Source organism: Pongo pygmaeus, chromosome 13, assembly GCF_028885625.2.
Source record: "Pongo pygmaeus isolate AG05252 chromosome 13, NHGRI_mPonPyg2-v2.0_pri, whole genome shotgun sequence".
NCBI lineage: Eukaryota > Metazoa > Chordata > Mammalia > Primates > Hominidae > Pongo > Pongo pygmaeus.
Window position 1 is genome coordinate 42,207,775 of NC_072386.2, and position 24,862 is coordinate 42,232,636.

Consider the following 24,862-nt stretch of genomic DNA (forward strand, 5'->3'; position numbering starts at 1 on the left):
CCGGGAGGTGGAGGTTGCAGTGAGCCAAGATCATGCCACTGCACCCCAGCCTGGGTGACAGAGTGAGACTCCGTCTCAAAAAAAAAAAAAAAAGAAAAAAAGAAAAAAAGAACTTTATTTACAAAAAAAGAAAAGGCAGCAGGTGGAATTTGGTCCTGTTTGTAGTTTCCTGACACCAATAGTAATAGACTGATCTATTTGGGGACATCAGGACATGTCAGCCACGGAGAAGGTGATTTAGGATTCTTAGTGCCAAGCATTGTGCCTGGTCCACTTCCTAACCTTTCCCAGTCTGCAGCACATAGTGCCACTCACCAGTACCTTTAGGAGATTCAAGGCACAACAGTAATAGTGATAATAACTCATCTTTCTACTGGATGCATTGTTCTAAGTGCTTTTCACATCTGACATTAATCTATGGACGGCTGAGTGACATGGGAAATTGAGGTCCTAAGGAAAATAGCTTGCTCAAGGTCACAGAGCCAGAGGGTGGTGAAACTGGGATTTGAACCCAGATAGAGTGGTTCTAAGCTTGTGAGCTCAAGTCCCTTTACCTTCTCTCTCCCACATTATAGGATTTCTCAGTTTGAGATCATCTTTGAAGCCTTGCTCTTTGGGAACTGCCTCTTCCGAACACTCATATTGAGTGATAAGGTTCTGTGTTCTCTTTTTGAGACATTTATTTTGGAGCAGAGCTACAAGTAAGGGACTGCTAACTCTGCCAATTTTCTGTTACAGCTGGATAGTTCAAGGGTGGAGCAAGATCATGTAAGAGGTTTCTTTTTGCTCATCCCTGGGCTACACCAGAGACTTTCAACTGCAGAAGCACTTTAATAACAGTAGAGATTATTTATTAAGTGTCTGTTTTGTTGATACTGTGCTAAGTGCATTAAATATATTATATTGGTTAAAATCTCACAATGCTGTAAATTAAGTGGTATTATTCCCATTACACAGATGGAAAAATTGAGGCTCAGTTATGGATAAGTTATTTAAATCTCTGAGCCTTAGTTTCCCCATGTGGACATTATGATAGTCCTATCTTTTAGGGTCACTACAAAGATTAAATGAGTTAACACATGTTAAGGATTCAGAGCAATGTTTGGCACTCAGTAGTGTTACCTGTTATTGTTGCTGTTATTATTAGAACATAGTAGTAATTGTAGAGGTGAAATGCTCACTTTTTATGAGTATTTGTGAATTAGAAATAAGCACATGAGTATTCAACATAGTGCCTAGGTGTTAATAGATGGAACTTATGATTATTTATAGGAAGAAACTGTAAAGCTCTGTTCCTTTTAATTTAAAAATATCTCCACTGTTGATGGTTTTAAAATTAAACATTAAAATGTTAAAAGTCAATCTCTTGGTTTTGTTTGTTTTTGTTTGTTTTGGGTAAAATTGCTCCCTGCAAAAACAGCCCCAGATATTCCTGTTTGCTGTAAATTAGGTAGATTGGATAGGGTTGGCACTAGAGGATAGGTATGCTTGACATAGTAAATGATTTACAAGGTGGATCGTACAGCCATAAAGGCAGTAACTTAGAAATATGCACAGGAGAGTAAAATAATTTGCTCATTTATGTTAAATTTCAGTGATAACCTAATTGTAAAAAAGTTATATTTTACATATGTACTCTATTATATACCATATATCACTATGCATATTTTTTGTATATACTTATTTCTCTGTGGGGTTGTGTCCAGAACTGTGAGTATTCTATGATAATGGCAATTTAAAGTATTTGTTCAATGTTAAGATTGACTATATATACATGATTTTTCTTTTAAGTACTGACCTTAGGACTTAACCCCTGCCTTAAGCTGCAGCTCAACTCTATAATGAAATGCAGAAAAGGAACATTTTTCCCACCTCCATAAATTGAATAACCGATAATTAATTAACCTTTTCATTTCTTTTTTAGCTCGCTAATCTATGTGTTAGTAGAAACTAAAGCAATGCTATACAATTCAAATTTTTTTTGTGACAGTGACATCTGGTGGTTCCTTTTTAATTCTCATGATTTCTCTGTGCTTGGCTGGTTGTTGGAAATTCCAAAGAATCCTTGTGTGAACTGCTTTGCTTGGCATTTAACACTAGCTAGCTATTGAGAATCAAGTTAGTCCCACTGATGTGGCTTGAACTTTGAAAACCTCAGTGCTCCATTTGGATGCAGCCCGTCTCTGAAGAGAACACCAGCCTTCCTTGGATGAATGAACATTTTAGAATTTGTGATGGGCAAACACTGTCTTGGGAGGGATTTCTCTTTAATTCAGAGAACTTAGGATTTTGAATAAGGGATGGTATCTGTGCCAACCTCTCTGCTTTACTCATGAGGAGGCTGGAGCCCTGAGAAGTAGAGTGTGTTGGCCAAGGTCTCACTGTGTCTTCCAATGTCTCACTATGTTGGACAATGTCTCACTGTGTTGGCCAAGGTCTCACCATGTTGGCCAAGGTCACCTGCTCCTTGGTGAGCAGAGGTTCCATAACTTATGGGTTTTGTGCTACCAGGGAGCAGTGTGGCATTGGGCTCTGTGCTCATAAATTACGTTGTTGTTGTTGTTGTTTTTAGACGGAGTTTCTTGTTGCTCGGGCTGGAGTGCAATGGTGCTATCTTGGCTCACTGCAACCACTGCCTCCTGGGTTCAAGCGATTCTCCTGTCTCAGCCTCCCAAGTAGCTGGGATTACAGGCATGCGCCACCATGCCCAACTAATTTTGTATTTTTAGTAGACGCGGGATTTCTCCATGTTGGTCAGGCTGGTCTTGAACTCCCTACCTCAGGTGGTCCACCCGCCTCTGCCTCCCAAAGTGCTGGGATTTCAGGCATGAGCCACTGCGCCCGGCCCATAAATTATGTTTTTTTATACTGGGCAACCCACTAGTAAGAAAGGTCTGGGAGTGAAAGGCTAGAGGGCAAAGGCTAGAGGGCAAAGGCAGTTAATATTTTTCACTACCTATTTGCTGTAAATATCCCACACCCGGCTTTTCTCTCATCCAAAAGAGGCTCAGCATCTTTGACGTGAAAAAGAGTTGTTGAGGAAGTATAGTTAGGGATCCCAGCCCCGTCTCCTGAGTCTACTGGTTGGTCCCGTATCTGAGAATTTAATATCCTGTGAAGTTGTATTTATTGAGCCTGTTTTAAGTCAGACCTGTTCTATGTGTTATCTCACATCCTTACAATCCCAGTGGGCGGTTGGAATCTTTATTGTACACAACAGGAAGTAGAGGATTGAAAGGCTGGACTCACCTAGGGTCGGAGGTGGAGCCAGGATTCAGTCCTAGACAGGTCTAACCTCCAAGCCTAAATTTATGCTTTCGGCTCTACTACACAGGCTGTGTAATTAAAATCACCTGTGTATTTATTTATAGTGTGTAGTACTTAGGGAGTAGAGGCAGATTTGCTTCCTAGACACTTGAGCACATGACATGGACTTTGTATTGTGACTGTGTGGACACATCCAGGAGTATTTTGTGCTTGTGAGACAAGGGAGGGCTCATGTCATCAAGTCATGACTGCCCTGATGGGCACTGGCTCTGTGCCAGGCACTTTCCCCTCTGATCTCCTTTGGTCCTCCCAGCAGCTTCCTAGGGTAGGTACTATGGGCATCTCCAATTTACAGAAGATAACTCCAGAGTGGAAGGGGGAAAGGATTTTCTATAGGGATACTAAGGAAGAAAAAGGAGGAGAGAATGGGTGAACAGCAGGCCTGAAGTACACTCGTGTTGTATCTGGCCCTCCCATGCTGAAGTTGATAAACCACATGCTGAGCCAGGCAGGTGCACTTAACCCACTCCTTTCTTCAAGTTCATGATAACCCTGCTGCCAAATCCAAAGGACCTTTATAGGCTAAGTAAGATGTCCTACTAATAACCTCTTAAATTTCTTAAATTTTTCCACATAGTGACAGTTGAAATCAAGGCACAGGGCCCTTTATACCAGCAAACTACCTACTCCCAGAGGGGACTTTCGTTAGTCAGTCATGGTTCCATGGTATTTATATATCAGCATTTGTTTCTTACAAATGTGACATTGAAAATGCTCCTGTATTCCTGAGGTCTTTTTAAATTTTTTCAAAAAAAGATCTTAAAGGCATTGTGTGTAGATCACTTTTAGGCTGCTTTATTACTAGCACTTTGTAAACAGTGTGAGTGAAGATAGACTATGTTTCCGTTTCTCCTCTGCTCCTTTAATCCATAATAGTGAGCTCTGTGGGCATTATTGTTCTTTCAACTGTAGACAACATGACTCTAGTAAACTCTTTTCTACCTTGGGGCCTTACCTTATACATTTCCCCCTGCGTAATTCCTTCCCCACCAAGCTCCTTATGTCCTCCCTTCCTCTATCTCCTGATGAAGTGAGGTCCCTTTACTTGGTGGTTTCATAATGGGTGTATTCTCCTTCTCCCAGGAGACTTCCTTAAAGCAAGGACTCTTTTGTTGCAGTTTCACTAGCGCTTGGCATATCGATGCTGGTAGTTCCTAAATGCATAGAAAGTAATCTTTCCCATTAAAATGCCCGTTACTCCATATCCCCAGTTTCTACTATTAGATCTGTGATTTTTTGGTAAAAATGAAGCTTTAAAAAACATAGAACCTTACTTCATCAATCCTAAGGCCTAGAGAAACAAAGCAATACAAAAGAACACAGAACTGGCTGGGAGTGGTGGCTCATGCCTGTAATCCCAGCACTTAGGGAGGCCGAGGCGGGCAGATCACCTGCGGTCAGGAGTTCAAGACCAGCCTTACCAACCTGGAGAAACCCCGTCTCTACTAAAAATACAAAATTAGCTGGGTGTAGTGGTGCATGCCTGTAATCTCAGCTACTTGGGAGGCTGAGGCAGGAGAATCACTTGAACCGGAGGGGCAGAGGTTGCAGTGAGCCAAAATCGCACCATTGCACTCCAGCCTGGGCAACAAGAGTGAAACTCCATCTCAGGAAAAAAAAAAAAGAACAGAATTTATGTGGGATTATATGAGAGCACTTATCTGGCACAAGAGCAACCAGGGAACTATATTAATCCTACACCTGGAGAATATGGAAAATTATTTTTTAATCTCAAGTGATGAATGTTTAAAAATTTCTAAAGCATGAGCTTTATGTTTTGGCAGATGATTTTACTGTTGTTTTGCTATTATTATTTTTTTATCCCTATTTCTGAAAAAATATTTGAAAACCTCCAGTTTTTCTAAGTCTTAAAAAAATCTAAAAAAATTATTGCCTGGAATTTGACAAACCTGGACAAATTAAGAAGATAAACTTAGTGTTAGTTTTTTTTTTTCTCGTTTTGGTCTGCCATATTTGAGAATTATTGTCATAGTGTGATACTTGAAATTTGAGAAGGTCATGTTTTGTTCCCTGCAAGGACCAACAACAGTCGTTACAGGTGGGGACTTGGAATGTGAGTGTGTCTAATGTGTGGGCCCCTATTGCTTTCTTTCCCTTTGATTAAGAGTTCTGTAGGTCAGTTAAGGTTTCACAAAGGACTTGCTTTGATGCTAATCCTTTAAGGAGGGTATGAGGGGTGCTTGTCCCCTGCAAACCCAGTTATGGGGGAGCTGAAGCTGATTATTACATTTGCCATCAAAGAACATTGATGCTCTTTTATGCAATATGAAACTTAAAAAAATGTGGCACTGCAGATAAGATGCGACTAGTTGGTAGTCCTTGGGATTTAGTTGGAGAGTTTAAATGCTGTAGAAGGCCATGGACTACTTTTTGAACTTGACAAATAGATTACAGAGAATTGGATGATAAATGTGAGCAGAATGAAAAATTATTCCTGACAGATGAGCTCAGGTACATATATATTTTTAAAATGATTTTTGCACAATAATAAAGGTGTATTTTAAATTAATTCTGACTTAGAAAAATCAATACTTTATTCAAGTTTTAATAGGGAGTGATGTGACTTGAGTTTATGCATTTCTCATATGATTCCTTTAACTAGCAATGTGCTGTTTCTCTTTATGAGAGAAATTCAGTATTTGAGGAATCCTCCAGGTGTGTCAGTCACTATGATAATGCTTCTGATGTCAGTCCGGTTTCCCATTTTGGACATCTTGATTTACAGGAGTGGATGCCATGCAGACACGTGTTTGTATTCCATAGAACCTAATACCCATGGCTCTTAATCCCTGCCTCAGTCCTGGGGGGAAGTTGGGGCATCCTCTTCATGTCTTATCTCCATGGGAATGGTCCAGATGTGCCCCAAAAGAATTCATGACTTGCCAGAGTTCTCAACAGTTGTAGCGTTCTTTGAGTCCATGATACCAAACACACAGCTTCATTGGTCAGTGGAATGGAATGTTGGGTGGGAAAGCTCCAGTGAGAAGGGGCCTGGTTGTGTGGGGGTGGGCAGGTGGTCCTCCTCATTGAGGAGGATGGTATCTGCAAGCCCTCTCAAACCTTGTCATCTTTGCTAAAGTGCAGTGGTTAAAGTGCAGTGGTTAAATGAGCGTGGTAGAATCTGTTCTTAGGCCTGTGAAGTCATCCCTATGAGAAAGATGGTAAAATGGAGGACAGGGCTGAGGCTGAGGAGCAGGAACGCGGAGGAGGAGGGAGGAATGCGGAGGAGGAGGGAGGAACGGAGTTCTAGAGAAGCGATATGGCTTTGTGGATTTACAGTACCTGGCGTTATTTTTTGTCATGTTACTTCCTACTTCCTTTTCCTTCTTGCAGTAATATTTGTCATGTATTCCTTTCCAAACCACAAAGTGAATTAAAAATCAGATAGGGAGGCCTGAAAAATTTGTAAATCTATTTGGTCTCTTTGGCAGTTAATGGAGAGTGTTGACATTACTACTGTTAATAGCATATTTGTCATCTTTACTCTTTGTTCTCTAGAGATAAAAATAATGTAAACACTTTTGTCATTAATATCTTCATTAAGATTCTTAAATGAACATCAGGAACCTGCTCTTTCACTCAAATGTTCTTGCATGCATTTTTGCTACTCAGAATATGTCAAAGTTAGCGAGTTAAGATGGAAATTGTTTGGAAAAGCCTTAGTAGGTGATGCAGCTTTCCTCAGTCTGTGTCAGTTCTATGATCAGGATGGCAGTTTCTATGATCTGGAGGCAGAGGTAGGGTTCAGGCTGATCTCCCAGGAGGCAGCAGGCCCTGGGTGCTGGCCTTACGTCTGTCAGCTCACCTAGGGAATCCTTCAACTAACAGGTGAGCCCATTTTTTAATGTGCAAAATGAAACTGCTCAAGGTGAGGACCTTCCACCTCTAGACAAGGGTGCCTAGCCAGTCAGTTAGCTAACCATGATTTGCTAAGAGTCCATGAAGTACAGAGTACTGTGCTGGGCTAGAAAGCAGATTCATAAAGAGTAGAATGGTGCTTGACTCCAACTAGAGAGTCAAGATAGGCTCTTGAACAAGTTAGATACTGTTTGGAGGCAGTGTATGATTTGGGAGCCAGGTGTGGTTCAATGAAAACATCTGTTACACCAGGCCCTACAGTAGTAGCACTTCAAGGTTGGCCCTGGTATGGGAGTAGGGCAGGCAAATGCAGCTGCCTTTAAGGAGGGAACTAAACACCGAGGCTTTCCTGTAACACATTGTATTTGTTGGCAGCGTGAGCTCTCCTGTTTTACTTTACTTACGTTGGAAGGAGTCTGGATGCTCCTCTGACTGTGCGTGTTGTAAACTGGAGGGCACACGGTGAGCCTACCAGTACTGGGGAGCTAAGGGAAACCAACACTGGAGGAGCACTAGGAAATTCTTGGTGAGAATGGAGAAGCAAAGAGACTTTGGTGGAAACATCTAGTTCTGCTACATGAAGAATACATGCGTGTCTACCGAGGGCCAGGTGGGAGACTGTGGAATAGCTGTCAGTGCCAAACCTAAGGGCCCTGATGGGAATCTCACACAAGGAAAAGGAGCTTCCTGAGGCAGCAACAGAAAAGGGATAGAATTTGAACTGAGTGTGGGGACCAAGACAGACAGGAGGAAAAGGAAGCACTGGTCTGTCCACAGGGATATGGAACAGAGGCATGAGCAGTCTCTGCCTTTAGTGTTTTATCCTCCACGTGGATCCCACATCACTTTTCCCAAGGATGCAGGAAACTGTATTTGCTGGTACCCAGGGAGAGAGCGGTTGGCGATCTCCATGTCCAAGTATAATTTCCCAGAATTGGAAATAAGATTCTCATAAAGATATAAATGAACATGTCAAAATTTTATTTCATCCACCAATTAGGAAACCAGTGAAATGGTAAATTGATCCAAACAGTATTTGAGGAACTCGTATTTATAGGCTTCAGGAAGAATGTTAGATTAAGATTGCTAGATTATACATAAAGCTGGGTAATACCTTAAAGCAGGGGTCCCCAGTGCCTGGGCTGTGGACTGGTACTGGTCTGTAGCCTGTTAGGAACCAGGCTGCACAGCAGGAGGTGAGTGGTGAGCAGGCGAGCATCACCACAGCTCCGCCCTGTGTTAGATCAGTGGTGGCATGAGATTCTCAGGAGTGCTAACCCTATTGTGAAATGTACGTGCAAGGGATCTAAGTTGTGCACTCCTTATGAGAATCTAATGTCTGATGATCTGAGATGGAACAGTTTCATCCTGAAATCATCTCCTCACTGTCCCCCATCATCTGTGGAAAAACTGTCTCCCACGAAACCAGTCCCTGGTGCCAAAAAGGTTGGGAACTGCTGTCTCACAGAGCAGCAAAATCATAATCTTTGAGGTAATCTTTTACGCCACTAAAAATCCTGTAAGTCAACATGTAACTTCACAGTGTGCGGACTCCAATCAGACAGCAGATGGCAAAATTAAACACAAGTACACTCTTCTGGAGAGTTAAATAATCCTTGGGAGGCTTGTAAAACAATGCTATCATATTACATTGAGAGGATATGGCACCCCTTCATCTCCCACTCCCTCCCCATCCTGCCCAACTATCTAATTTCCAAGTTTTAGATTGTATTAACATTAATAAAATGCTTTGGCATTAAACCTGAGATTGAACCCCAGTTTCTTCACTTACCAGCTGTGTAATGTTGGGCAAGTAATTAAACTACAACTGGCTTAACTTGCTGTATGTTGGGAGGAACACATGAGATAGCTTTTGTAAGGCTGTAAGGTGCCTGGCACATGATAGGTACTCAGTAAATCTTAGTTCTTCTCTTCACCTTTCCTCTTTTTAAAATTAAGACACTTCCACCTTTTGTCTGGCCTTTATAGACCACATATGCTTTATTTAGAAAACTCTCTGTCTGTGATTACTGTTTCAACAAAATGGAGAGTTTCGATATTCTTGAAATCGTGTTTTTTTTTGAAATAAAAAAGTTATTAGATACGGGATCTTACTATACTGTCCATGCTGAATTCAAGTCATCCTTCTACCTCAGCCTTCTGAGTAGCTGGGACTACAGGTGTGCGCCACCTGGCTTGATATTCTTTTTTTTTTTTTCTTTTTTTGATGGAGGGGTGGGAATACTTCTTGTTTAGATGAAAATATTAGTCTTATCTTCTTTACACGGAGGGTTGGCTTCCCAAGTTATCCTTTGCATTGCTCACTCAGTAAGTATTTTAGTGTCCATGTTGAGGTTTGTGAGGAGGAGGAGAAGGCACAGAAGGCTTCCAGGAGTAGGCTGTCCATGTACCCTATTGTTGTTAAAGGTAAGTGCAGAGGGAGTCTGCAGAGCTGCCAGAGGGACTGTGAGCTGGGCTTATCATAGTGAGATTTGGGTTCCTGGAGAATACGTTTTCCTCCCTTCTCTGTAACTACTCACATGATAACCTGTGTGCTGGCCCTTGATTTTACCTCCCTTATGGAGTATGATATTAATGTAGATTAATAGGTCAGGGTCCCAAATTCAAACTCAGTTCTGCCACTGTTTACAATTTTTTTTTTTTTTTCCTTGAGACGGAGTCTTGCTCTGTTGCCCAGGCTGGAGTGCAGTGGTGCAATCTTGACTCACTGCAAGCTCCGCCTCCTGAGTTCAAGTAATTCTTGTGCCTCAGCCTCCTCAAGTAGCTGGGATTACAGACATGCACCACCATGCCTGGCTAATTTTTGTATTTTTAGTGGGAATGGGGTTTCACCATGTTGGCCAGGCTGGTCTCAAACTCCTGACCTCAGGTGATCCACCGGCCTTGGCCTCCCAAAGTGTTGGGATTACAGGTGTAAGCCACCAGGCCCAGTCGGTTCTTCTTTTTTTTTTTGGAGATGGAGTCTCACTCTCACCCAGGCTGGAGTGCAATGGCACAATCTCAGCTCACTGCAACGTCCGCCTCCCAGGTTCAAGCAATTATCCTGCCTCAGCCTCCCAAGTAGCTGGGATTACAGGTGCATGCCACCACGCCTGGCTAATTTTTTTGTATTTTTTAGTAGAGACAGGGGTTCACCATGTGGGCCAGGCTGGTCTCAAACTCCTGACCTTGTGATCCACCCGCCTCGGCCTCCCAAAGTGCTGGGATTACAGGCGTGAGCCACCGCGCCTGGCCAGGTTCTTCTTTTTAGTATTTACACTTTTTTTTCTGCCTCACCGCAGAATCCAGTAGGGTCTAAACCTTGTTCAGTATTAATGGCCACACAAGGGAAAAGATCCCTAGCCCCCTTTCCTCATTTCTGTGCATAACTCTAAATGAGGTGTGATATGGTAAGTCCCTTGGCGGTCCAGGTTCCATTCATTCATTCATTCATTAGGCAACAAGTATTTATTGAGCAAACCCTGGTGCGAAGCCCTGGTGTTTTTTCTGTGTATGTAAGAGCCTGCTCTGATGGAGACAGAGGGTGACCAAGTAAACAAGGAAGATTATTAGAGATTATGATAAGTGCTATGAATGAAACAAATGAAATGATGAGGAACTGTAAGTAAGCTGCTATTCCTGGTAATTTTAATTAGGGTGATCAGAGATGTTCTTGAGGAGGTGGCTTTCTAAGCTGAAAATCAAAGGATGAGAATGAGTCAGCCATGGGAATAATTGAGCAAAGGACATTATCAGAAAGGGGACGGTGCAGAGAGCTGTGGGATGTTTGACTTGTCCAAGGAACGGAAAGAAAGACCTGTGGCTGGAGTCGAGTGAGTAAGGGGATGTGGTCAGAGGCTGGCGGGGCTGTTTTAGGGCTCTGTAGATAGGGAGAATGAGTTTGGGATTTTTCTAAGTGCAATGGAAAGCTCTTGAAGAGGTCTAGAAAACTGGAATGGTGTATGCTTATTCAAAAACATGAAGTAAAAGACTGATATGGTTGTCATGTGAAGAATTGAATGGAGGGTGTCAAGCACAGGAGTAGGGAGACCAGTGAGGTGGCCCTTTGGAGGTCTCGTGGCTTGGGCTATGGTAAGAGTGGTAGGGATTGTCAGAGAAGGATGCTTGGAAGATTAAGCTGGGTTGTGGTGGACCCCAGATACCTGGATGAGGAGCTTAGGTTTGGTTTTTGCAGCTATGAGGGAGCTGTTGTGAATGTGTGAGTTTTTGAGTGAGTGCATGTGTATTTGTATATGTGACTGTGAGATTGTGTGTGAGTCACTGTGTCTGAGTGTGGAGTGCGCGTGTGGACTTCTGAGTGCATATGACTGTGTGCGTTTCTCTCCTGTTGCAGCTGTGATCAGGCCAGTGGCATGAAGCAAAGGGCTATCCTGTGTGGCACAGAGTAAACTGGGGGGAAGGCCGGTGGCAGGGAGACGAGCTGAGAGGGTGGTGCAATATGTGAAATGAAGGCCCAGAGGATGCTCACTTGGCTAGCCATGGAGAAAGAAAAGACTACCTCGGGCAAGTCCTCTTATTTATTTTACTCTATAGTTGAGATGAATGAGATTTAGGAGTGAAAGGTAACTTCATAAAAGACGTCATAGTCTCTTTAAATTAGGCCAGTTTGATCACTTGCTGAGTATTTTACCAGCTTTATTTAAAAAAAAAAATTAAACCTCACTGAAATTCATGTGCTTGATTTCTGTAAACAGAATTCCATAAGCGTTAAGTTGATTGATTCTACTACCTGCTATACCTTCCTGCCAGGACCACTCTCCCCAATGTGTGTATTCATTTTCTCTTTTAGAATTCTTGAGAAACCCATTTAGAATTCTTGAGAAACTCATTGTATTTTTTATTTCCCCCAGGACGTTTTCGAAGATGCCTTGGAAACCATCTCAATGTAAGTAATAACATAATAAAAAGTATGTAGTAAAGAAAAATTGATGGTTGTCTTACATAAAAAGTAAATATTTCATTCTCATTTTTTGGAGAGTACTGCAATGGCTATTTTCAGAAAAAAAAGTCACTTTTCTATAATTAAAGAGGATGTGATTATATTTAAGGAAGGATCTATCTAATAATACTTTCAGATACATTTCTGAGTATTATTTCTTGTAACAAAATAAAATATTTCTCAACAAATTATTTGTTTATAGCTAACTCTTTTAATAGTTGTTCATATTTATGTCAGTCTCATTTTGTAGATTTTTGTGTTTGGTTTGCACTTAATTTTATTAAAAGCATTCACTGTAAGCCTATATATTTTGTAATAATTCTAAATTGCTAAATCATATTAGATCAAGTGGAATATTACAATTTACTTACCTGCTTCTCCATTGTTAGACATTTAGGTTGTCACTGGCTTAAAAATGTAAAACTAAGTTTTACATGTGTATAGCTTTGTTATATTTTGAATTATTTCTAAAGGTTAACATAACAAATGTAGGATTACTGAATTAAAAGGGATGAATATGTGTATTGTTCTTTGTATATCTCTAATTGCCTTCCTGTATTAGTTAACTTCAGCTGCCATAACAAAACACAATAGCCTGGGTGGCTTAACCAACAATAATTTATTTTCTCACAATTTTGGAGGCTAGAAGTCTGAGTTAAGGGTGCCAGCATGGTTGGGATTCTGGTAGGGGCTCTCCTCTTGGCTTGCAGACTGCCTCCTTCTTGTTGTGTTCTTACATGGCCGAGAGAGTGAGAGCAAAACTCTCTGGTGTCCTTTCTTTTTTTTTTTTTTTTTTTTTGAGATGGAGTCTCGCTCTGTTGCCCAGGCTGGAGTGCAGTGGCGCGATCTCGGCTCACTGCAGGCTCTGCCTCCCAGGTTCACGCCATTCTCCTGCCTCAGCCTCCCGAGTAGCTGGGATTGCAGGCTCCCGCCACCACGCCCAGCTATTTTTTTTTTTATTTTTAGTAGAGACAGGGTTTCACCGTGTTAGCCAGGATGGTCTCGATCTCCTGACCTTGTGATCTGCCCCTCTCGTCCTCCCAAAGTGCTGGGATTACAGGCGTGAGCCACTGTGCCCTGCCTGATGTCCTTTCTTATAAGGGTGTTAATCCTATCCTGAGGACCCCACTCTCCTGACCTCATTTAAATCTGATTGTCTCCCAAAGGCTCCATATTTAAATTCCATCACATTGGGGGTTTGGGCTTGAACTTGTGCATGTACAGGTGGGGGTAGAGGGGCACCGTTTGTTTTACAGTACTTCCACAAGAGTATTATCAATTTACTTGGCTCCCAATACTATATAAGTAAAGTGGCTTAAACTGTCACATTATCATCACTGGGTATTATTTCAAAAACAATTTTGCAACTTAAATGATACCTACTTTAGTATTTTTAAAAATTATTTTAAAAATACATTGCATCTTTTGTATGACTTCTAGTTTTCTTTTGTCTCTTAGCTTTTTTCAGAGTGTTTCTCTTAACATACTTATGGACTTTAAATTATATATACCCTAATCTTTTGTCATATTTGCTATAGATATTTCCTCCAGACTGCAATTTTTCTTTATTTTAGAATTATACATTTTTATTTTGTCCAAAAGTTTAATGTTTATATGATTTTTTTTTAAAACTTAATTGTGATTGTGATTAACCTATCAATTAGGAGCAGTTTCAGACTTACAGAATTATTGAGGAGGTAGTACAGAGTGTTCCTGTGTACCCCACCCAGGTTTTCTCTATTATTAATTTCTTAAGTTAGCATGGTACATTTGTCACAATTAATGATCAGTATGGATATATTATTGTTAACTACAGTTCATACATTATCCAGATTTATTTAGTTTTTACCTAGTGTCCTTTTTCTGCCTCAGCATCCCACCCAAGATACCACTTTACATTTAGTTGTCACGTCCCCTTAGGCTCCTCTTGGCTGTGACAGTCTCTCAGACTCTCGTTTTTGGTGACCTTGACAGTTTTGAGGAGTACTGTCAGTTATTTTGTAGAATGGCCCTCAATTGAGATTGGTCTGTTTTTTCCCCCTCATGATTTGACTGTGGTCATGTGTTTTTGGGAAGAAGACCCCAGCTGGAAAGGGCCATTCTTATCAAAGATCCATGATATCAATGTGACTTAGCACTACCGATGTTGAACTTGGTCACATGGCATGGGTAGTGTTTGTCAGGTTTTTCCACTGTGAAGTTGCCCTTTTTCCCCTCCTCCCTTTTTGTACAGTACTCTTTGGAAGATAATCTGTTTATGTGATTTTTAAGAAATCACTCCTATGGTGGGCAAGTGATCGCCATTCAGAAATCTTATAATCATTCAACCCTGCTCCTCCCTTGGTGTTGGCAGGATTTGAGCTTGGGCTGTATAGTAGGTGATCGCAGTCCAGGGGATGGAAAAGGATCAGGCCGTGGGGCTGGTGATTGGAGTTCACCAGAGGAGACACTGCTTTTCCCAGCGGGAGCTAGCATGCCACACACACCAGAGAGGGGTGCAGACCTCACAGAGGAGGACGGGTCTCGCTGACCAATGGGAGCAGTGTGACCCGTGAGCAGTGCACATTGATGCTTGTGCTTCTCTGAGCTCCCACTGGCTTCAGTTGGCTGGTAGTGGCTTTACCTTTGGGACCTCAGGAAGGCATTGCAAGCAGTTTTTAACGTCTATTAGTTTTTAAAAAAATCAAACCATAGAAATAAACAAAAGCCCTAAATTCAACCCAGCTGAAGTTAATTTAGATTCCTATCTCACACCAGCCCTAAAATTGCTAGCCCACTATTCCAGCACCATTTGTTAGGTCCATGAGGGAAACAATTTATATTTGATACCTCCTTTGTCAAATAAGTTCATTAAAATAATAACACACTGTTTTGGGGCTTTCCATTCAGTTCCTTTGATCTAGATGCCTGTGTTTGCACAAAAACAACTCTTTTGTTCAACCGAGTTAGATGGTTTAATATTAGCATTGTCTGGTTCTCAGAACATCATCCGAAATGACTCCTGTGATGGAGATGCTTTTGATTCGTGACTATCAGAAACCCCTTTGTGTACTTTTTGTTTTTGCTTTAAAATAAATTTTATTGTGTATATATAAGGTATACAACATGATGTTATAAGATACATATATAGTAAAATTGTTACTATAGAAGAACAAATGACGATATCTATCATCTCACATAATTATCCTTTTTTTTTTTTTTTTTTTTTTTTTTTTTAGACAGAGTCTCTCTCTGTCGTCCAGGCTGGAGTGCAATGGTGTGATCTCAGCTCACTGCAACCTCTGCCTCCTGAGTTCAAGCAATTCTCCTGTCTCAGCCTCCCAAGTAGCTGGGATTACAGGCACCTGCCAACTACATCCAGCTAATTTTTGTATTTTTAGTAGAGACAAGGTTTCACTATGTTGGCCAGGCTGATCTCAAACTCCTGACCTCAGATGATCCACCTGCCTTGGCCTCCCCCAAAGTGCTGGGATTACAGGCGTGAGCCACTGCGCCTGACCTAGTTACCCATTTTTTTTCTCCTGTGGTAAGGAGGAAAAATCTAATTTAATTTAGCAAAAATCCTGAATACAGTGTACTATTTCTTATTAACTATAATCCTCATGTTGTACATTAGATTTTTTAGCTTGTTCATCTTTCATATTTGCTAGAGAAACCCCTTCATGTACTTTTAAAGTGGGGAATTCGAGAAGCATTGTCTTGGTGTCTTTTATTCTACTGTCAACTCTGTTATAGTTTTTCTCATCCTGAAGACTGTAGCTCCTTAACACTGCCTCAGTTTCTAATGACCACGCATTCTCCCTTCATTGCCTCCAGAACTTCTCTGTGGCTGTATTTATCTGCCAGCAGTTTCTTCCTCTTATCTAATTTTAACTTCCCTGTCCTGCTCAGTTTAACAAATCCAAAGCTTTCCCCATTTTAGAATTTATCTTGCTCTTTTAGGTTTCTGGTGTGCATTATTTCTCGTGTTCTTTAGACTGTCGCTTAAACGTTTGTGTGTCCTTTTCAATGTTGCTGAATTGTTCCACTCCTCTCACCTTGGTTATAGCAACACATTATAGGAACGCTTCTCCTAACAGAGAGAGATAGAGCCCAAAACCAGAAGGGGTAGCCAGATTAGGTGCTGGAGTCCATACACGAAGAATCTTGTAGCAGAGGCCTCCATTCAGAGTCTGCAGTTGATTTTGATCTGATTTTAATAAACTTTGCCTTTTGGTCTTGTGCGTACTTTTGCCTTACAGCGTTCTGAGAGGTATTGTAAGGGGGGTAGTTTCCGAAGCAGAGCTTGTTGGTGATGACAAAAAATGGCAGTGAGAGAACAAGGAAAATATTACACACAGCCATAAAACTCCAAAGCACAGTGGTATGGTTTCATTTTGCCTTCATGCACACAACTACATGTACCTTCCTGGGGAGACGGGACTGACCGCACTTGACAGTCAGACTTGAACTGTAGTCCCAATTTGCCATTTACTGGCTGGGAGGCCTGGGCAGTTTCTCTGAGCTTGTTTTCTCCTCTCATAGATTTATTGAGAGGATTAAATGAAATTTAAGTTAAATGTGATAATGGGAGTCAAACACATAGTAAGTGCTCAGTGAACATCGGTACTTTTCTGCTCTCTCTTGTAAGAGTGTGGGTTCTCCAGACAAACAGAACAAATAGGAGACATAAAATGTCTATATATGAAGAGATTTGCTGTAAGGAATTGACTCATGTGATTACGGAGGCTGAGAAGTCCCCAGTTCTGCAGTTGGCAAGCTGGAGACACAGGAGACGTGATGGACTTCTAGTCCAAGTCAGAGGCCTCTGATTATAAATACATGTTAATGGTCAAAAATTTCTTCAGTTGTTTTTATGTGAACTTTTTGTTTGTCCTAATTTCAGGGTTTGTCAATATTTCTCACATTTCCTCTTAAATTGGTGATACTGTAACATTCCCTTTGTGAATTCTGCAAAACTTAGTAGAGTTCTTTTTCCTTACACTTACTGAACCATACATTTTGATCTTATGTTTCTGGTGCAGAGAGCAAGTGCTTCCATCTCTGTATCAAGATGCAGTGGTCTTGCCAATCTGATGATTAATTTCTTCCAGTGAATATTTTCTCTTGAATGCCTAATGAAAGGATTCGCACTAACAGATGAAGGAGGCCTTAAATTGTTTCCACAAAGGAAACAGTTTCTTATTTTTCTTTTTCTGCCTAATGAATTTACCACTCTCAACATAGATTTTTCCTACCTCTGGATCTTTGTGGTAACGATTGTGTTATTTTAACTATTTTGAGAAATTGCTAGTTTTTCTAGCAATTGAAACTAGCAATTTCTCAAAATAGTTAAAATAACACAAAATAAAATAAAATAAAACTGTTAAAATAAAACTGGTAGATCATACAAAAATCTCCACCATTTAGAACTGGAGGAAAAATTAGAGATGTAAAAAAATGTTAGTAGTACATTGACCATGTTCTTTTTAAAAATTAAAATAGGTCAAGTGCTGTGGCTTACTCCTGTAATCCCAGCACTTTGGGAGACCGAGGCAGGGGGATCACCTGAGGTCAGGAGTTTGAGACCAGCCTGGCCAACATAGCAAAACCCCATCTCTACTAAAAATACAAAAATTAGCTGGGCTTTGTGGTGCATGCCTGTAATCCCAGCTATTCGGGAGGCTGAGGCAGGAGAATCACTTGAACCCGGGAGGCGGAGGTTGCAGTGAGCCGAGATTGTGCCACTGCACTCCAGCCTGGGCGACAGAGCAAGACTCCATCTCAAAAAATAATAATAATAAAATAAACAAAATAAAAAATTAAAATTAAAATAGTTTGTGAACTTTATGACCTGTTCGGCATAAGGAGGTGACCTCTTAAGGAGGAATTGTAAATTAGACCTGTCGCATGATATATAGAAATTTGTCACAAATAACATGCAGTTCTAGATTAGCTATAGTTTCTTGCTTCCTAATTTAACAGTTCCATGCTGGTTTGCACTTCTAGTGCTCTGATGACGGAGTGTCCCTTTTCTCAGTGTTAGTGCCCAGTTGCCATCTCTGACATCGTAGTGGTGGGTATAATAAATCTGTTGATAATTAACTGTGATATGGCATGTGAAGAGTAAATATAGTGTTTTGGGAATTCCAAAAGAAAGCTATCTTTTGGTTGGGAGATGGGGGTGCTGGCATTTGCTTTGGGTTTTGAGGGGTGGGTGGCATTTCAGTTGGTAGAGCCAGTGCAGAGGGTCAGAGGTGGGGACATGCCGGGTGAACAGTTTTGAGGACAGTGGCCAGAGCACAGAGCAGTGGGTTTGAAACACCAGTGGGGCCCTGGACACAAATGAAGTTGGGTCGTGGAGGATTCCTGGTCTTGTCTAGTGGAGAGAATGGACTAACCACTTACAGTCATCGTGATTTGGTGTTTTGGTCTTGTTTTTTTGATAGGATCTCACTCTGTCTCCCAGGCTAGAGCGTAGTGGCGCGTTCTCAACTCACTGCAGCCCCAAAGTCCTGGGTTCAAGTGCTCCTCCCACCTCAGCCTCCCAAGTAGCTGGGACTATAGGCAGGTGCCATCACGCCTGGCTAATTTTATTTTTTTGTAGAGACACAGTCTCCCTATGTTGCCCAGGCTGGTCTTGAACTCCTGGACTCAAGTGATCCTCCCACCTTTGCCTCCCAGAGTGTTGGGATTACAGACATGAGCTACCGTACCTGGCTGGTGGTATTTTTGATTAACCTCTTTCTCATAAAAACCACTGTGGGCAATGGGACAAAAATCTAACCGGGAGTCCTGGTTGGGCACTGATTAATTAAGATTTTCTTTTCATGGTAGTTTAGAGAAGTCAGGGGAGACAGATCAAACTTATGTTCAAAGTCTGTTAGAACAGATGCAGGTTTAATATATTCTCAGCAGTGCTCTTTCATATTCCAGAGCATCTTATGGAAATTTCAAATTTATCCTTACATAGAAACTCATATGTGTTCAATGGAGTCCTGAGGTGGTGTGAATACAGTGGGGATGAATGTGTCTATTTTCAAGAACTGCTCTGAATTTGTACTTACCTGTAGAAGGTGAAATAGGCAGATTTTTTTAGCCAGGTAATTAGAAGCTTACAATGGAAATAAAAATATTTTGATCGCTTCTTGGCCTTTTGTCTAAGACCAAGTGTAGTATAAAAATATTTTGTTTTATAACATTTCTCACAAACTTTTTCCTTCTCCACACCTTCTCTTTCGAACCATAAACTGTAGATGAGAGTGAGGTAGGGCTTTTAGGGCCATTTTTTTTTTCCGCTCATTAGGTTAGATCAATTGGTGATACAATAGTTTGCCTGTTTTAATTAAGGGTAAATATCGGTGAATGATAGTTGGAAAACATCTGATATTTTTCTTCAGAGTGGTTAAGTTATAAATAGTAACTACAGGGAGAGTTAGATTTGTTTTCATTTTTCTCTGCTGTTTTTTCGGCCCCAATTTTCCCCTGTAGGTAATATAAATGTTACTTAAGTCTAGAAAGGGAGTTTTGTCCTCTCTTAATTTGATTTTCTTAACCAAGTCGACAGTGATTTTATTGGATCTAAGATGCCGTTCATATTGTTATCTTATATATTCCTAAGGAAGGAAAAAAAAACATAATGAGGAATTTTGTAGGAGACCTTGCATAAAGGAAAGGAAAAATAAAATCATCTTGCAGGAAGGCACAGTAAGGAAATGTGTATATTTCAATCTTGGTATTAGGTAGGGAAGGAAAAAAAAAAACCCTCTAATGAGATTCTCTACTCAGAGAATTTTTTTAAACAGTTCTATTGCAATATTAATTTATATCTCATATATATTCCTATTTTAATTATACGATTTAATGCATTTTAATGTATTTACAGAATTATAGAGCCATCACCACAATCTAACTTCAAAACATTTTTATCATCTGAAAAAGAAATCTGTGCCTTTTTATAGTCATTATCTATTCCCACTCTTAGCTGGGGCATCCACTGATCTAATTTCTGTCACCCTCAGCTGGAGCAACCACTAATTTAATTTTTGTAGATATTTTATATAAATGGAATAATCTAATATGTATTATTTTGTGTCTACACATGTCATAGAATGTGTAGTACAGATAGATGCTCCTTGACTCATGATGGGGTTACATCCTGATAACTTCATCATAAATAAAAAATATAGTAAGTGAAAAGGCATTGGATACCCTGACAAACCCGTCATAATGTTGAAAAATTGTAAGTTGAACCATCCTAAGTTGGGGACCATCTGCGCTTCATTCCTTTTTATGGCTGAATAGTATTCATTTATATGAATATATCACATTTTATTTATCTGTTCATCAGTTGATGGGCATTTGAGTCATTTCCAGTTTTTGGCTATTGTGAATAATGCTGCTATAAACAATTGTGTACAGTCTTTGTATGAACATGTTTTAAATTATCTGTCATACAGACACAGAAGTGGAATTGGTAAGTTGCATGGTGAACCTATGTTTAACTTTTTAACGCTCTTTAGAATTTGAATTGTAAGCTGGTTTGGAGTCTGAATACATATAAATGGTGTCACCCCCAACAACTTCAAGCAGGTTATTTAACTGTAAGTGGATCAGGTTGTTGGTGTCCTCAGGTAATTGGCAGAAGCAAATGCAGATCCTCTCCCTAAGAACATAACTTTGATTTAGGGCAGTCAAAGTTGCTGTCAATTTTAAGATGTATCTTGGGGTTAGGGATATTCCATGATGAAAATTTGTGTGTCATAGAGTCAATGATATAGTAAATGGAAATAAAAGTTCTTTAAAAAGCTCAAGGTAAACAGCATTCCTGGTGTTTTTTCCTTGTTTTTGTTACCACTTGGCTTGCTTCTCTTTGTATTTTCTTTTGTCCTATTAGATCTACTCTAATGGTCTGCTGTTGGGTTTAGACCTGCCACTGTGAAGTTCTTCATATAAATTCACAGGGGGAAGGAGAATGTGTGTTGTACACGTTTTAAGATATAGATCCTATAAATGCTGCTTTTCACTATGAGGAGTGACAAGATTTCATAACTTGAAGGAAAGCCTCTGAAGGAAAGCTCCTTAGCAACACTTTGGTCCAATTATCTCATCTTACCAAGGAGGTCCCAGCAGAGGTGGAAGACTGAGTCGTGGTTGGGGTGTTGTTGGTGCAAAGTGAATGACCAGTGAACCCCTATGAGCAGGACCTTTGTGATTGTGGTTGCCTTTCTGCAGGCTCAGTATCCTCTCTGACTGTCTCAGCCCTGGTAGCAATGCTTAGCTTGTGTCTGAAAGCCAGGACTTTGCTCTTACACTGAGTTCCTCGCCTTCTCCATAAGTAACCTTCTTGACATGGCTGCTGCTCCCTGCTGCTGTCTTGGGCTACTTTGGTAGTTGTAATGGGAAAGAGGTCCAATCATTGCTTCTTTTATCACTCACTAGGATGTTTCACAAACACATTAATTTTTATGTCCCAAACTGAACTCTTGGTATCCACCTCCTTTGTTTGTCTGAAAACTTTGCCTTTTCTGTAAATGTCTCCACCCACCATCCACCCATTTGTTCAAGTCAGAAGCTTGGGAGACATCTCTGATTCCTTTCTTTTCTTTTAATTTCCACATTACCAAGTCTGATGATTTCTACATCCAAAATATATTTCCCATCTGTTCACTTTCCTTTCTCTCCGCTCTATTACATTAGCTTAAGTGACTATAAGATTTTGCTTGGACTACTTTAAGAGCTGGCTAATGGTTAATGTGTGTTCCCGCTTCTTTTGTTCTCTCCCTCCACTTTTCCAACTGCACCCCCCTTACTCTCCATACAGCAGCCCAAGTTATCTTATTTTATTTTTTTTGAGATGGAGTTTCGCTCTTATTGCCCGGGCTGGAGTGCAGTGGTACGATCTCGGCTCACCGCAACCTCCGCCTCCCGGGTTCAAGCGATTCTCCTGCCTCAGACTTCCTGAGTAGATGGGATTACAGGCGCCCACCACCATGCCCGGCTAATTTTGTATTTTTAGTACAGACGGGGTTTCTCCATGTTAGGCTGGTCTCGAACTCCCGATCTCAGATGATCTGCCCGCCTCGGCCTCCCAAAGTGCTGGGATTACAGGCATGAGCCACCCTGCCCGGCCTAAAATTATTTTTAAAAATAAGATAATTTGGGCCAGGCACAGTGGCTCATGCCTGTAATCCCAGCACTTTGGGAGGCCAAAACGGGTGGATTGCTTGAGCCCAGGAGTTTGAGAACAGCCTGACCAACATGGCAAAACCCCCTCTCTACAAAAAATACAAAAAATTAGCCAGGTGTGGTGACACATCTGTAGTTCCAGCTACTTGGGAGGCTGAGATGAGAGGATCATCTGAGCCGCAGAAGTCGAGGCTGTGTTGAGCTGTGATGGTGCCACTGCACTCCAGCCTGGGCGATAGAGTAACACCCTGTCTCAAAAAAAAAAAAATTTTTTTTAATATGACCAATTTTGAACGTCTACAGAAAGTAAAGAGGATAGTAAACCAAACCTTATATACTAATCACTTAGCTTCTATAGTTGTCAACTCAAGGCCAATCTTATTTCATCCGTATCCCATCCCCAGATTATTTGGAATCAAATCCTAGACTTGATAATTTATTCCTACCTCTAAATATATTAAAATATATTTCCTGAAAACAAAGACAGTCTCTTCGATAATTACCGTTCAGATACCAAGATCAGGAAATTAACATTGATATAGAGCTATAGTTTAATCTGTATGCTTTATATGACATCATTTTATCTGTATTTTAGCTTGCAAAGGTCGCTTTTTAAAAATATCACAAGACTGTTACCACACCTAAAACATAATAATATCCATCCAGTAACTGGTCAGTGCTCAGATTTCTCCGACTGTCTCATTTATTTTTTTAACAGTATGTTTGTGTGAATCAGGACAAGAGTGATCCTTTTAGAAATTAAATGGGATGATGTCACTGCTTGCTTAAAATCCGTCCATGAGTTTTCCTGTCTAAAGTTGAAGACCCAATCTACCTTTGTTCATAAGGTTTGAGGTGGTCGGGCTCCCACATACTGCTTCTGCCTCATCGAGGGCAACTCTTGCCCTCATGCATGACCCTCCAGCCACAAGCCTTATACAGTTTTTTGTGAGAGTAAACCCTGTGCTGCTCCGGATTGGAGCGTGTTTGCCCTCACTCTTTTGAGGGCTTTTTGCTGGCCATCCTCCACTCTCAGCTGGCGTGTCCCACTTTCTCAGTGACTCCACCGAAACAGTTACTCTTCCCCCATTTCTCTGTCTTGGCATCTTGTTTGTTTCTGTCACTCCATTTCTCATTTTGCAGTTAATTGTTACTTGTTTTTTGATCATCTGTTTTTTTTGAGCTCTAAGTTCTTTAACGACGGGTCTGATCTACTTTGCTTGTCATGGTGTACTTGGCACCTATGCACCATGCTTGTCACATAGTAGGTGCTCAGTATATATGTGTTGAAAAAATGAATGTATGAAATTAATATACTGTCTTAGTCCATTTGGGCTGCTGTAACAAAATCCATTAGACTGGGATAATTTATAAATAATGGAAATTTATTTCCTCACTGCTTTGTAGGCCGCAAGGTCCAAGAGTAAAGTGGCAGCAGATTGAGTGTTTGGTGAGGGCCCATTCCTCATAGATGGTGCCTTCTTTGTGTCCTCATGTGGTAGAAGGAAGCAAAAAATAGTGGAGAGAGGGGCAAGAAAAAAAAAAAAGGAAGAAGGAAAAAGGGGCAAAGAGACTCCCTCAAGCTTTTTTGTTAGGGCACTAATCCCATTTACAAGGGTGGAACCCTCATGACCTAATCACCTTCCAAAGGCCCCACCCCATCACTCTGGGGGTTAGGTTTCAACATATGAATTTTGGAGGGACACAAACATTAAACCATAGCATGTACTATTAAGAAAATATAGGTGGATCCTCAGAGTAGACTGCTAGGATGTGTAGTACATTAAAGAAAAAAATGTAGCCATCATTGAGTTCCTAATGAGCATAGAGCACAGTGATAATTGCTTTGATTATTCAAATGGTTAGTTAAGGGATCTTTTGGAATACACAGTTAAAAAAAATGACTGTGGCTGATTGTGTTCATAAACTCAAATGCCTACATAATTAAATAAAGTCCAAATGTTTGGGCACAGTAAACACTATGCATAATTGTTGGTGTCTCTATTGCCATTTTTCTCTGATAGGCTGACTCACTTTTCACTTGAAGTTTGTATAAATGAGTGTCAGAATCTTAAAGGATACAGTGAGCTCATTGCCTTTTGTTAACTTTTTACCCTGTTTCACCTGACATCCTTTTTTTTTTCTGACGCCTTCATCCATTCCCTTTTCATCTACCTCACGATAAAAATAGGAACCTAAGATGACTAATAAAACACCCAAAAGCATATACTTGGGAGCTTTGTCTTTTGAAATGCATCAAACTTCTTCATTGCTTGTGTTCTGAAAATTCATCAGTCTCTCTGGTCTCCTTTCTTTTTCCTTCTTCCCTCTTTCCCCCTTTTGTCTCTGCTTGTGGAACATTATTCTACGACCAGAGAATAGAACTCCTCAAAGGTATAGTGATATTTGGTTTAGGTACATTTTTGAATAGTGTATAGTTCAGTACCATGCATGATGTACATCTAATAAATAGTCTGAAGACTTAATAGCCATCAACAAATTGGAAGAACCCTGAAATTGCCTAAAACT

General features: G+C 40.7%; 1 protein-coding gene across 3 annotated transcripts in view; it reads left to right on the top strand.

The window, feature by feature from the left end:
• Positions 1 to 24,862, top strand: part of TTC39B (tetratricopeptide repeat domain 39B) — a 141,593-nt gene that overhangs the window by 27,547 nt on the left and 89,184 nt on the right. For 2 of the 3 annotated variants that reach the window (XM_054501572.2, XM_054501573.2), the window contains exon 2: positions 12,078 to 12,112. The exons of the other annotated variant lie outside the window; for it this stretch is intronic. In XM_054501572.2, the coding sequence (XP_054357547.1) occupies positions 12,078 to 12,112 (35 nt within the window). The remainder of the gene's footprint in view (positions 1 to 12,077; positions 12,113 to 24,862) is intronic. 3 annotated transcript variants of the gene reach the window in all.